Below are 13491 nucleotides of genomic sequence, written 5' to 3' on the forward strand. Positions count from 1 at the left end.
TTAACCCTAGTCATTATACAGTCTATGGGCATGACATGTCACGTGTGATGGAAATCTCAGGACTATCACGTTTCATTAATTATCTCTCAAATTAATTTTCTTGTTATGTCGGAAAAACTGAGGAAATAACATAAATGTATGTATGACCCTTTAGGGCTTCCGTACATAAATCACTACATGCAAATGTCTTATTTTATTGGACCCGGAGAAACACCCTGTATTACTCCACCAACTACTGGTCTCAACTACTGTAATAACATTACGAGTAGTAATAACTTGGCATTTATAGTCACTGAATTCCCAGAGTGTAGTGTTTTCTTAATGGTGGAATGTATGAATGCAAATATGTGAAATCATTTAACGATATAATGTGCGAAAACTAATGATGACAATAGTGAGGCAAAAAAATCTAATTAAAGAAATGCAGGAAATAGTTCCACTCTCATAGTTTTAGCACCAATTTAATGACACAGTTTGACATTTGAACTGCTGACCATCTCAAGCCAGAGAGGAAGTCATATCTTTAATAGTTGCTTGTGCCGTGTGTTTCCTGAAATGATGAGCAGGTCGTCTCAAGACTGTCGGGTCGGTTGTCTCCTGCTGAGGGGGTAACTGAGACTCTGTTTGCGTCTTACTGAGCTTCAGTGTTAGTGGCAGTGCAGTACAGCTGAGTGAGGGTCTATTCAGGGGTCAATGTTATGGGCCGACTTAAGATAATCAGTTCTGGAAAGTATTTTCTTATGTAATCAATCACATCTTCCTTGTTTTACGCCCCCGTACTGTATTTTTCACCAGAGTAAATTCCCACAATTCTGAGGACAAACCCTTTTCAGAAGCCAGTGCGTCTGCAGTCACTCACTTACGTATGAGTGGTGAAGGAAAGATTAAGGGCAAATTTCCCACAAATGTTTAGAGAAGCGTTCAGGTCAGTGGGAGCATGTCGGCCAGTATATCGATGAGGTTATCCAGGCCCCACAGGTAACCATCTTCTCGATTTCCCTCCACCCAGGGAGTGCGGTGGTCCAAGGTGAGGTGTGCCGGCAACGCTGCTGTCTTACCAAAGTCAATCATCCAGACTCCTGTTCTGCCTGTCCAGTCATGTAGAAACAGTAAGGAACTGCCCACGACCTGCAGGGATAAAAGCTTATGCCTCACTACACCAGCCAACAGAAAAATAAGCACCATAGATTTCAAATATAACTCTTTTTGGATCAAAAGTTCTTTACTTTACTAAACATTTCAACAAAACTACCCCACATAGGGCTGTAATGGTGGTCTTGGTCTTAGTCCACTAAGATTTCTTTAGACAATTAGACATTTTTTATGCTTATTTCATGCTGAATGACTCATTTCTAAGACAATTTTGGTGAACACAAGATTTATAGTGGTACTTCGCCTGATTCTTTGTGCAGACACTCCATTTTAAAGATCTGTCGATTAAATCAACTACCAACGTATGACTTAAAAATATATTTAGTTGAGGACAGCCCTAGTCCCACACCTCACCTCATGTGTCCTGAAGAAGTCTGATGCCTCCAAGACCTGCCGCAGTTGTTTCAGCTGTCTCAGATAGCCCCACTGAAGGGAAAGTTACAAGATTTACAAAAGAGGAGAGGAAAACAAATGTATGAGTAAATGAAAGTCAGTGAAGGTCACACTCACCACAATGTGTTTATTGGAGTCAACAAAGTTGACCAGTGCTTCCGTCACTTGTTCTCTGCTTTTGGTCCTTTTGAAGTTTGTGTGACATTCTTCATTTGACTTCTGCACAGGAAACGTAAAATGCAAAATAAATTTCAGCTATTAAACTATGAAAATAGACATTTATTGCTGTAAAAAAAACACAGTTTAAAGATTGTCAGTCTAGCAGCCTGTGTTCTGTAATACTTACCCTGAATCCTTCGATACGGAAACCCAGAGATGTTGTGGAGCTCAGCGTCTCCCTCCACTGCATGTACCTGGTTTTCAGCACCGCCTGCTGGGCTCGTTCCTGAGCTGTTGGCGCCTCTGGGTCCACAGCCACCATTTTCTCATACATATCGTTACGAGGCTGGGGCCGTTCTCTGGCCACCAGCAGCTCCCCCTCGAGGTATGTGCTGTGAAGTGTCTCACTGTTATTGTCACTGGAGCTTATTCCCTGTATTAAAGGCTATTATAACTGTGTCAAAAACACACGTTGAAAAACGTATTGCCTCAAAATAAGTTGATTTGTTAAGTATTTTGAAACACCCTATTACTTCCATGAACGTCATTTTTTCTATCTGACAATTGAAACTAGATTAAGCTTCTTAAACGTGTAAGGTTGTTTTATAGTGTTGCATTTCAGCCTTTAATATATTGATCTTCAGGATAAATAAATACAAATACTGGGCTTTTTGAGAATAAGTGCTGCACTATACGCCTCCTCCTTCAAATGTGGGACTGAAACAAAACTCATTCATCTGCTCTCTGTGACAACACACTTACCGACTCCCCATCTTGCAGTCCATGACAGCAGGTGTGTTGAAATGGGTCAGCAAGTTATCCATCATGTTGTAATCCTGCTCGTCCCGCTGCACCACACCGTGGTAGGCTGGAACAAAGGGCCTCAAAGCATCCTCCATCAGTCTAAGGTAGCATTGTTGCTCCCCCTCACAGAACTTCTTCAGCAGTGTGCCATAATCCCCAACATGAAAGCTCCCTGTGAAGACAAGCAAGGAAAAGTAGACAACCCATATTTATTCTACTACTTATATTCTTTTTCCAACCAAAACTAGAGGGATCACAGCAGCCACCAAATCGGGCCAGGGTCAGTGGGGCAGTGGCTCCTTCTCTGGATGGACCACACCCAGCTTTGAATTTGGACTTTTAATTTCACACACCTGTAAAGTTTTATGACTGTATCTTGCTGGTTATCAAATGACGCTATCGCTGTGACAAAGCTGTTCACAGACAGACACTCAAACCCTCCTCTGTGATAGTTCCGGCTGGAGTAGGTGTCTCCAGGACCCCATTTTGCTAGGGTGACACACACACAGACTCACAAGGTGAAAACAATGCCGGCATTGCTGTCACGCCTGGTAATTACACCTACTTAGCAACAAAACAAAAGATGAGACCAGATCAACAAACCTGCATGTCCGACCACTTGCAGCCACTGCTGAGGTTTCTTGGGAGTCATGGGGAGAAGAGATGAAGTCCCACAACTTTTATGTTTCTTCCATGCGGAGTTCTGCAGGGGAAGACCAAAACACCTGAGTCAGTCATTCTTTAGCACACACGCACACACACATTCCTCTGCTGCCTGTGTTTTTCTGCGTCTTTACAAACAAGCAGCAGACTTCAGTCACGTCTCCGTGGAAACCGCCCTTCACCAAGACCGAGTGAAGAGAGGACAGGGTTGGATCTGACCTTGTGCAACAGGTTCATCAAACATTTACAGGAAGAACTTGTTTTCTACTGAAAACTGCTACTAAACACTTAGGCAGTCCAAGGCGTCACACAGTTTTTTATATTATGTTAAAAATGTGTTGCTGATACAATTGTGATACATTGGTTTGCTGATTGATTTGAGGAAATGTTTTGATATAAATATATATATATATATATATATATATATATATACACATGTATATATATATACACACACACACAAACACACATATGGGATTTACATTTCATGTCTAAAATGCCTCTTTTCATTGGCAGTAGTGGTAAGTAAGTACCACTACACTACCATTTTAAAGGTATTTGCACTTTACTTAGATGTCACTTTATGCTAATTATAATAATAATCATACTCCACTACAATTCTGGAGGAAAGTGTATCCACTATATTTATTTGACAACTGGAGGTACTAAAGTTACTTTGCAGATTGATCACATACACAACAGTTGATGAGTTCATAAAATATGATGTACTGTTATGAAACTATAAAAAGTATATAAAGCAGGTGACGTAAGCTCCACTTAACCTACTACAACTGAAATGTTGCTTAGAAATGATCCAAAAATATACACAGATGCCATTTTTCTGCATGATGATAACTTTATAGTATATCTTTATGCATTTGTAGAGTAAATTAGCATTTTTCTGCAGCAATATTTTCAGTGATGCTTTTTATGATCACAGTCAAATCTACATTAATATTATTAAATTGCTATCTTCCACCACCACTAATTCTCATATTGTATTAGTTTATGAGTTTATTCAGGAGCACTGTAGGGAAGACTATTCTTCCTGTGGTCCAACATAAGACAAACAAATAAACAAAAACAAATATTATAAAGCATCATAGATATTGTTATATCACAATAAAAACATAGTAGCATTTTATAAAAGGAAAGAAATAGTAGCATGTGTTTCATGTTAGAAAACAAAAAACAGTGACATGAAAGAAAATAAACAATAAAAAAAGAATAACAGATCAAACAGGATTTAACCTAATCTCCTTACTGATAACAGCTTTTAAAATATATATATATATTTCTGAAGCATGAATATATCCCATTAGGATTAAATCTTTATTGTCGCAGCCAGAGGCGGATTAATGCACTGGCTGGTCTCGGCTGCAGCCGAGGGGCCCCAGGTGTGCAGGGTAGAGTTTAGATTCCATATTTCCCTTTGATCGAGCGCTTGTGTTTTTTTTATTGTTTTTTTTTTTTAATCATTGCTTTATTGACCTTATCTCAGGAGAAAGCTAGGCCATAAACAGAAATAATATAGGCCTATATATATTTAGCAGAGTAAGCCTAAGTAACAAATGTTGCACAAAGTAAAAAAAAAAAAGAAAAAAGACGCCATAAGTTGCAGAGCACAGTGTCTCCTCCACTCGCCCGCATTAACTTTGATCAAGTCTGGAGGAAAGTCTGAGGTGTGGAAGCATTTCCGACACGTCACGGGCAGTGACAACATATGTGTCGGCTTTGTCCAGTGCATTAAGTGCGGTTCATGTTTCTTCATTCAGATCCTTTTGTGATCAGTTCCATTCTGTATTAAACAACTCTGAATTTGATTTGAGAACGTCATATATGACAGCCCATTTGTTTAAAAAATTGTCAGGTTGAAATTGGGATCAAGCTAATAATTACTGTTAATGTGTCGAGCTTGATTTTCTGGGCGGATCCAAGCTCTAGTGCAGGGGCCCCAGACTGGCAACACTGTTTTTTTTTATTATTATTTACATCACTGGGAAAAACGTGTCCCCCTATTGGGTCCCCTTAGAAACATAAAAAAAGCAGTTGCTGATTGGATAGATATGGGACACATTTACCCAATCAGCTGCCATCATGCGGCCGCATTCATGAGGTCAGTTTTGTTGTCAAATGATAAGTCACTCACAGTTAATACACAGTTCAGAGGCAAAATGTCAGAAAGGAAATGTGATAGCAGAGCACAGAAAAGAAAAGCACAACAACTGAAAGAACAACGGAAACAAGAAATTACGAAAGAAAATTGCTAAATTGACAGGATTTTTCAAGGTTGCTGACTCTTCTTCTGTTCTAGCGGGTTTTTTTCTGATAAAGCAGGATTAATAATGTGGGGGGCCCAAACAAACAGTAGCCTAGGGGCCCCTGAGCACCTTAATCCGCCACTGGTCGCAGCAGTCGTGTGGAGGTAGTGTCTGCTCACTACCTGTGGAGGGCAGCGACGCATCCGAGAGGTCTTCGAGTCTACCGTAAACTTTAAGCAGAAGAAGAAGCAGCGACGGCAGAGCGAAGTGAAGAAGAAGAATTTAACGGTTCCCGGTTGTTGAACCGCTCCTGGCTCCACGGTGCTGCCGGCGGCTCCCAGATGGTTTTGGACTGTACTGAACCAACAGTGAAGCGGTTAGCTGTCTCACGTACGTCTCCTAGGTAACGCACAGTTTTTCTAACGAGTAGCTATGTGTTGACAACTTAAGTTACGTCATTACGGAGCATCCCTACGAGCAAAGGTAACGTTAACGTGTGTTTGTTCGCACACTGAGGTTCATTATGTGGTTCACAGACAGCTAGCCTGGTTAGCTCACCTCAGCTAACGTTGGTCAGTTAACGTTAACTGTCATTCAAATGCCCGCAATCATTAATTAATTAGAGCCGACCCTCGAACTTGACGTTATTGTTGTGGACCAGCAACACAAGCGGCATCTACCCGCGCGTCTGTAGTGTTTTCCGTAAGTTACACAGAGATGAGGTTTACACAGACTTCATGTTGCGTTCACTCTGCACGAGAGAAAGTGAAGTCAAGCGCGAGATCTAACCGCATTTGTTACGTAACAAAAGAGACATAATTAATAACTCACCTCGTAAAACATGGCTCAAGACATCTGCAGAGTCCTGGACATAATGATATCACAAACCAACCAGAACTTTTTTCCAATAAAAATGATGACACCTTTTTGAAATAGACTCTGTGGGCTCGCTACCGCCCCTCGCGGTGTGTTTGGATGAAGACGGTTAATTGAATGATGTTATCGATACGTTTAAAGTAACGCTATAAATAAATTAAAAACGTTATACCCCAATATTTAATGTTTTTACTGCTATGTTATTATGATACTGAGCAAAAAAACGTATCATTTCAAGGTGAATTCAATCTGTACAAATTAGGGATGCAGGATATAGGATTTTTTTGCAGATGAACTCATTTGGCTGATACTGATACATGTATATAAATATATACTTTTTTCCCCCTACACTTAATTGCAGGGGTCATCAAGTCTCTTCTGTACTGGAATTTGTGGTTTATTATATCATCATGTTATCTGATGTCCGATATTGGCAATACCAATAGCTTGTCGATATTATCGCTTATCACTAGTACAAACTAATCTATAAAGTAAGAATAAAACACACTCCAAAAACAAACCTGTGAGTAGAAAACAGGGCTTCCATATGACACTTCCTTGTTTATTTTCATCTACTTTGGGGTTGTTTCTCTCAGGCCATGAACCCACATATGAATTCACTTCTGATCTATCTAATTGTAACAGAATACAGTTGCCCCAGATTCCCCTGGTTAACCTCAGTAATTTCACACACCTGTAAAGTTTTATGACTGTATCTTGCTGGTTATCAAATGACGCTATCGCTGTGACAAGCTGTTCACAGACAGACACTCAAACCCTCCTCTGTGATAGTTCCGGCTGGACTAGGTGTCTCCAGGACCCCATTTTGCTAGGGTGACACACACACAGACTCACAAGGTGAAAACAATGCCGTCATTGCTGTCACGCCTGGTAATTACACCTACTTAGCAACAAAACAAAAGATGAGACCAGATCAACAAACCTGCATGTCCGACCACTTGCAGCCACTGCTGAGGTTTCTTGGGAGTCATGGGGAGGAGAGATGACCTGACATACAAGCTTGTAAAGATTCCCCCTAACATTTCCCAGCTGTGTTTTTCAACAGTTGTTCCTAATTCATAAGAATCATTTATTTCTCCACAGACCCAGAGCGATGGAGGAGGGCTCTGAGGTGATGGAGGATATTGTATTTCGTGGAGTGGAGTTTTCTGTGAAGATAGAGTTGGACAAGGGTTTGCTGATAGTCGAAATCTCAGACTCAATGACAGCAGATCAGTGGAGGGGGGACTTTGATCCGGCATGTAAGTAGCGTACATTTATGATAGATTCAGATGTCATCACAGGCCCAAATAGACTCACTCACACTATTTAATTATTTTCTTCAGACATTGAGGACCTCACCCGCAAAACTGGTAACTTCAAGCAGTTCCCCATATTCTGCAGCATGTTGGAATCTGCTGTTAGAAAGGTATGTTTGAAAGTGCACTAAACGCAGAGGTGGCACAAATGCATGCAAAGTCAATAGAAAGATGTGAACAGACACAGATTTGCTCGAGGCTGTGTGAGCTGAGGCGAGACTTATTCATTCGAGTTCAATGTTTCCACTTGAGCGAAAAATACACAGTTAACCCGAGCAGTCCTATTCCCTCTCTCCTTTTTACTAATGTTAAGGAACAGGGGCCAAAAAGCACAAAACACAGTCAAATTTGTACAGTTGTATCAAAATACACTTTAATATCAAATTTAATGACATTTATTATTATTATTATTTGTGTATTGAAATGTAAATGAAATGGTAAAAACATTTTTAGTGCTGTAAATGTAAGGGTCAGGCAGGTACGACATTTTACGCAATTTAGACGACTCTTTACATTCTGAACTCGCATGTTTGTCCAGTTTGCACTAAAGTTCTTAATAAAATGAGAAAATGCTTGATACTTTTAATTTGTCAAGTATTTAGTGCACACAGTCTACAAAAATATGCTTTACCATAGCATGTGGTTATTTCATAAAGACTATTTATTTATTGAATTACCAGAAAACATGTTATATTGTGATGTATACAGTGATTGAAATATGAAATGACTTATTATATCGGGATTGAAGATTTTGCCCATATTGTCCAACTCCAGTTCTAATGCTGCATAGTTAACATGAGCTTTTTCTGCAGATGAGTGACTCTGTTACACTTGACCTCTTGACCTATGCTGACCTGGAGCTGCTACGTAACAGAAAAGCCGGAGTGGTTAGTCGTCCTCGCGGCCACCAGCAGTCATCTGCTCTCACTGCCAAAAGATATCTAATCCTCATATACACTGTGGAGTTTGACAGGTTAGTGTTACGTAGTAAACACAATTTTGTTTGGTGAAAAAAGGTGCTCCTTTGGCCACAGATTCAGTTTCTCAGTATGTTTGTTATGTCTGTGGTATTAACTCATGATTTGCTGACTATTTTATATGTGTAGGATACACTACCCGTTACCCCTGCCCTATGTGGGTAAGCCTGACCCGGCTGCCCTGCAGAAGGAAGTCAGAGCTCTTAGGGCTGAGCTCAGCACCGTCTCCTCTCACGGAATCAACAAATCTGCAGAACAAGAAATACAGCGGCTACGAGCAGAGTAGGATTGCATTTCATCTCCGTCACTGCGACCAATATGAAGGAGGTGGCACTTTTTAAAATTTTTCCTTACTGTTTTCAAGGCTGGCGCTGGTGAAGGATGAGAAGGATGCCATGGCTACGGCTCTGGACCGACTGCAGATCAGTGGAAGTGGTGCCACGTCTGGACGAGAGGACTGGAGGGTCAGAGATGTGGTGAGGACGCTGGAGGAGCAGCTCGTCAAAGAGAGGGCCAAAAGTCAGCGCTCAGCGAGCAAGAGATGCCAGGAACAGCAACACCTATTGGAGCAGGTGGATCCCTCCTCAACAAGTCAAAAAGATTTATGTTGTTGCCTCTGTGACTCAGCTGGTTTTAACATTTTTTTTTTTCATTCCCTGTCCTGGCTAGTATGAGGAGCTGAGAGCATCGGAGTGCTCACTCCGTGTTCGTGTCAAGAATCTCACCAGTGAACTGGCGTTACTACGGAGAGGGTTAGACAATCTAAGCGTGTACTATATCTTTACTTTCTCTCTCTTCCATTGATTCACTTACAATGTGGAGTCAAAATGTTGAAACTGAATATTCTTTACCTACTTGGTGCTTTGTGTGTCTGCAGCAGAGTGACTCCTGTGTCCAGTCGCTCTCGAGTTGATGGGGAAATCTATCGCTCTCTCTCCCGCGAGAGGAGGTCGGGGTACGGGACGGTCAGGGCTCGCTCAGGATCCAGAGAGCGAATGGAGGACAGAGGGCAAAGGTCAGAGGAAAGGGGAAGAAGAGCAGACTCCTCGGGACCACGTGCTCGCATACCCAGGCCGTCACCTTCTCCCACTGGTACTGGCTCAGCTCATGATGTTTCAGTAGTTTGGCCTAGTTGTCACAATATCAAAATTAGGACTTCGGTACGATACCTGCCTAAAATATCTTGATACCGATACTGAAACGATACCACGGCAGAAAAATAAAACATCAAAAGTAATGGAATAAAATATAAGATGAAGAACTTAAAATGATTTATCTCTTTTTATTAATTAAAACACTTAAAAAGTCAAAATAAATATATGTTTTTGTCAAAGCTGCTAAGCCTTATAGCTACTTAGCATGTTATAAAGTACAACACAAATGACTCAAACCTGGTGGAGGTCTGTGCTCTAATCAGACCATTCTCTAATAATATAAATAACAAATATACATTGTAAATTATTTACAAAAATGTACATGCTGTGATTATATTACCAGTGCTGATAATAAAACATTTATAACTGGTGTTGTGATCAGCATACTTGTGAACACCAGCGCACGTTCTGGTAAAGTGTGTCTCCAGTGTGAACTGTTTACATACAAAGATTTGTGAACCACCTCAGTTAAACAGTTAGCTTTACCCCTTACTGCCTCGTGCAACTCTGATGGTGAAAAAAGTTCACTTGTCACAAAATAAACACTCGCTTGAGTTAATGTTACATTAGGATATTTATGTTATCGCTAACCTGCAGCTCTCTGAACTCTTTGAACAAGTTTGTCAGTCAAGTGGTTGTATTGGCTCCCTTTGCCGGTATGGATTTAAAGCATCGTTTACAGACGGGCTTTGTGGTGTCCGTGGGTTTGACACTGTTTTCGCTTCATTTGTCTGCTTATCAACAAGCTTGGGACGGTCGGCAGGAGCACTCGGGCCACTGTCAGCCATGTCTGTCTCACTCTGTGTGTGTGACAGGTCACCATGAAACCACGCCCACTCTGGCTGCAGGCAGTGATGAAGCAGAGAGGAGCTGCACACAAAGTTCATAAAGTAGCGATACTAATAAAACATGAAATAGTGTTGTTTTTAACGGCTGAGCACAGCGGTACCTTTCTAGTATCGGTTTACCATGCAACACTAGTTTGGCCTCCTATTTCTAATATTAGTGATGATGTGTTATAATATTCTCACCTGCTATCTTACAGGGTCCCAGGTACAACGCTTTGACCCAACTGCCTACATCCAGGACAGACAGCGCAGACTGAAAGAGGCAGATCTTAAAAAGTTGGTCTCTATTATTTTTAATTTGACCGCACAAATACTGGATCTGCTCAGAACAACAGCATTAACCCTGTTTTCTGTGTCAGACAGAGGAAGGTACGGAGGGACATGCTGACATCGCCCGTTGGCCCTGAGAGGGGGCGTTCTCGTTCCAGAGAGGCCTATCCTCAGATGGCCCGGTCCGGCAGCAGAGGCAGGAGTTTATCTGTGGAGCGCAGAGGGAGCAGGAACTCCTCTGAGAGCTCGTTAGTGGATATGGAGGAAATGGCCAAAACTATGTTCAGGTGATGGGGTTACTCCGGATGGGTTTTGTGAAGTCTCTGTTGCTTTCATTGGTTATTTTAACATCTGTTTTTCTGTGTTTACAGAGGAAGAAAACAGACTTACAATGGACCTAGTGTGGTGAGTAGCTTTGCTATTTGTTTGTTGCTGCTCTGACATGTATATATTTAAAGATATGGGTTATTCTGAAATTTTCTTACGCCACACAAATTCCACAAAAAGACCAAAACCAATCATGTGTTAGTCCCACTCAGTATTTTCTGACTTCCTGACTCCCTCTGTGGCTCACAGTCTCAACCCTGTTTGTTCTCTCTGAAGATGTAAAATTTGATTTATTTCTTTTAGAGGCTCAATCATCTCCTTAAACACCTGGGCCCTATAGTTTTTAGCAAAATGTGTTCAGAAATAAGCAAATGGTGCATTAGCTGAACACTATTTTATCCATATATTTAAACACATTTGACACAAGCGAGAATGTTTAGCTGCAGGCTGGTATAAACGGTATTGACTCAAAATAAACAGGGGTGCCTCATGGTAATGAAGGAATATTTCCCCCAGTACAATGATGAGGCTCACTCGTGAGAAGAATGGAATAATCCACATATATATAAATATTTGGTAACACAGACAGTACTTGTTGGTTAGATCCATTCATTGAGGGTTTTGGACTTTTCATGGGATTTGTTGACCATAAACAAATGCAGAATATAACCAGGCTTATCGTTTAATGTGCAATTTATCTGTTTCTAGTCTAGAGGGGGCCTTTTGACCAGGAAGCCATCATGTAGTACTCCAACACACAGAATGAAAGACAAAGGTAAATTATTCAAGTCTTTTATTCTCATTTTATTTTAATATAAAATGATTTTATTTTTTTTTAAAGCTAGCCACCTCACAACATCTTATGATCATTTTACTCCAACCCCAGAGAGCTCCATAGATACAGGGGCTGAGCTGTCGGAGATCGATGCCAGGCTGCTGGCACTTCAGGAGTACATGAGGGACCTGGACACAGGACACTAACAGCCACCGCTAAAGACACTTACCTGACAACGACACAGCTCGGAGCTCAGGTCATCTTTCTTTGTTACTGTGGTCAGACTGAGGAGCTTTAACATGAGCGATGGTTAACCAGTGCATACATGTTCGGTAAGGGACTAAAACTCCTTCTGGAGGGTCCAGGATTTCGGGAAACGACAGCCATCACTGTGAAAGACGACTTTTTGTGGACTGAAATAATTCATTTTTTTAATGTACCAAGTTTTTATTAATTTAAAATATGACTGTGTCTGAGTGTGCTGTCATCCTTTTATAGTACTTCTATTTACATGGACTTAAAATTTGGCAGCACCTCAGTCCATAAATAATTTATTTTGATCCTTTACTCACTTGTTTGTTTTTTTTCTTTCAGTTTTTGGTGGGTTATCTGAGAGCACAACACTTGATGTTGTGGAGTCTTCTTAATTCTTACCTTTCTACACGCATTTAACCATAGTCTGATAAATCTGTGATGGGCTGTTGTCTCTTCTGCCCAGTGCATGTTGGGATACACTCCTGTTGTCTGAAAGACAATACGCACGTAGAGGACATGACTGACTGCATGCACGTTATCACAAGATTTGTCAGTTAAATGTCATTCCAGCCTTTCAGTCCATAGTTGTAATGTATATTCTCTTTCCTGCTGTGAACTCAACTGCGTTACCAGTGCATTTGAAGCATTAGTCAATACCATTATACACCCTTTTAACTAGTTGATCCACACAGTGCATTAAAATGGAACATTTTCTGCTTTTTGAACCGAAGTGGGCCCAATTTCCCTTTTGAGGTTGTAGCTCAACCTCAAGCATCAAAGATGTTCATCTTAATGTTTGTGTAAGGGACCAGTACTTTTCACCAGAGATAAATTGGACAGACTAAGGATATTTGTGTATATAATCAATATCACTTTCATGCTGATCGTGCATGCCAGAGTAAGAACACCTTTTTTGATAGTGAAACTGCCAAATTTTGTATGAACTGCTATGTACTGTATGTATTTGTGCACAAAGACTGTTTCTATATGTCCCTCTATCTAATGCCTTTTATACCACTTAAAATATAATTTATAAGAAAATGCATACTGTCTTTTTTAACTCGTTTTGTATGCACTGCTTCCCTTTGCACTATTGTCAGTTGAAGTGGAGCCTGAGGGGAAACCTTAAAGGGTTTACACCACTGCAGCTGGCCCGCTTTCATTAATTAACAAAAACACTTCCGGCATGGAGCCTTCCTCTCAGGGGAGAACCACTGTGGCTGAACAGCTGCTCTGGTTCTGCTGGGAATCTCAGAAG

General features: G+C 40.9%; 2 protein-coding genes across 3 annotated transcripts; one reads left to right on the top strand and one right to left on the bottom strand.

The window, feature by feature from the left end:
• Positions 1 to 586: 586 nt before the first annotated feature.
• On the bottom strand, positions 587 to 3207 carry itpkca (inositol-trisphosphate 3-kinase Ca). Its single transcript, XM_083927151.1, has 6 exons — positions 3112 to 3207; positions 2467 to 2680; positions 1892 to 2096; positions 1663 to 1764; positions 1507 to 1578; positions 587 to 1128 (listed from the first exon to the last, which is right to left on the bottom strand). The coding sequence occupies exons 1-6, from the start codon at positions 3158 to 3160 to the stop codon at positions 922 to 924; spliced, it is 849 nt and encodes a 282-aa protein (XP_083783277.1). The 5' UTR covers positions 3161 to 3207; the 3' UTR covers positions 587 to 921.
• A 2574-nt stretch (positions 3208 to 5781) lies between these two features.
• On the top strand, positions 5782 to 12576 carry ccdc61 (coiled-coil domain containing 61). 2 transcript variants are annotated; one of them, XM_083927142.1, is made up of 13 exons: positions 5782 to 5915; positions 7413 to 7570; positions 7655 to 7737; positions 8440 to 8600; positions 8734 to 8886; positions 8969 to 9176; positions 9274 to 9356; positions 9482 to 9696; positions 10804 to 10882; positions 10966 to 11163; positions 11248 to 11281; positions 11912 to 11978; positions 12090 to 12576. In XM_083927142.1, the coding sequence occupies exons 2-13, from the start codon at positions 7423 to 7425 to the stop codon at positions 12182 to 12184; spliced, it is 1524 nt and encodes a 507-aa protein (XP_083783268.1). In that variant the 5' UTR covers positions 5782 to 5915; positions 7413 to 7422; the 3' UTR covers positions 12185 to 12576. The 2 variants fall into 2 exon arrangements, with proteins under 2 accessions (XP_083783268.1, XP_083783269.1); XM_083927143.1 differs by lacking the exon at positions 5782 to 5915 and adding an exon at positions 7299 to 7331.
• The last annotated feature ends 915 nt before the right edge of the window (positions 12577 to 13491 follow it).

This window comes from Echiichthys vipera (assembly GCF_963691815.1).
Source record: "Echiichthys vipera genome assembly, chromosome: 14".
Lineage (NCBI taxonomy): Eukaryota > Metazoa > Chordata > Actinopteri > Perciformes > Trachinidae > Echiichthys > Echiichthys vipera.

What these genes read in the sequence shown, in the direction of transcription:
- ccdc61 (XM_083927142.1), top strand. Translation starts at nt 7,423, where the DNA reads ATGGAGGAGGGCTCTGAGGTGATGGAGGATATTGTATTTCGTGGAGTG. An exon ending in CTTACAATGGACCTAGTGTG is followed by an intron (nt 11,282 to 11,911) that starts GTGAGTAGCTTT and finishes ATCTGTTTCTAG; the next exon opens with TCTAGAGGGGGCCTTTTGAC. An exon ending in ACACAGAATGAAAGACAAAG is followed by an intron (nt 11,979 to 12,089) that starts GTAAATTATTCA and finishes CTCCAACCCCAG; the next exon opens with AGAGCTCCATAGATACAGGG.
- itpkca (XM_083927151.1), bottom strand. Translation starts at nt 3,160, where the DNA reads ATGACTCCCAAGAAACCTCAGCAGTGGCTGCAAGTGGTCGGACATGCA. An exon ending in GCAAGTGGTCGGACATGCAG is followed by an intron (nt 2,681 to 3,111) that starts GTTTGTTGATCT and finishes TTGTCTTCACAG; the next exon opens with GGAGCTTTCATGTTGGGGAT. An exon ending in GACTGCAAGATGGGGAGTCG is followed by an intron (nt 2,097 to 2,466) that starts GTAAGTGTGTTG and finishes GACACTTCACAG; the next exon opens with CACATACCTCGAGGGGGAGC.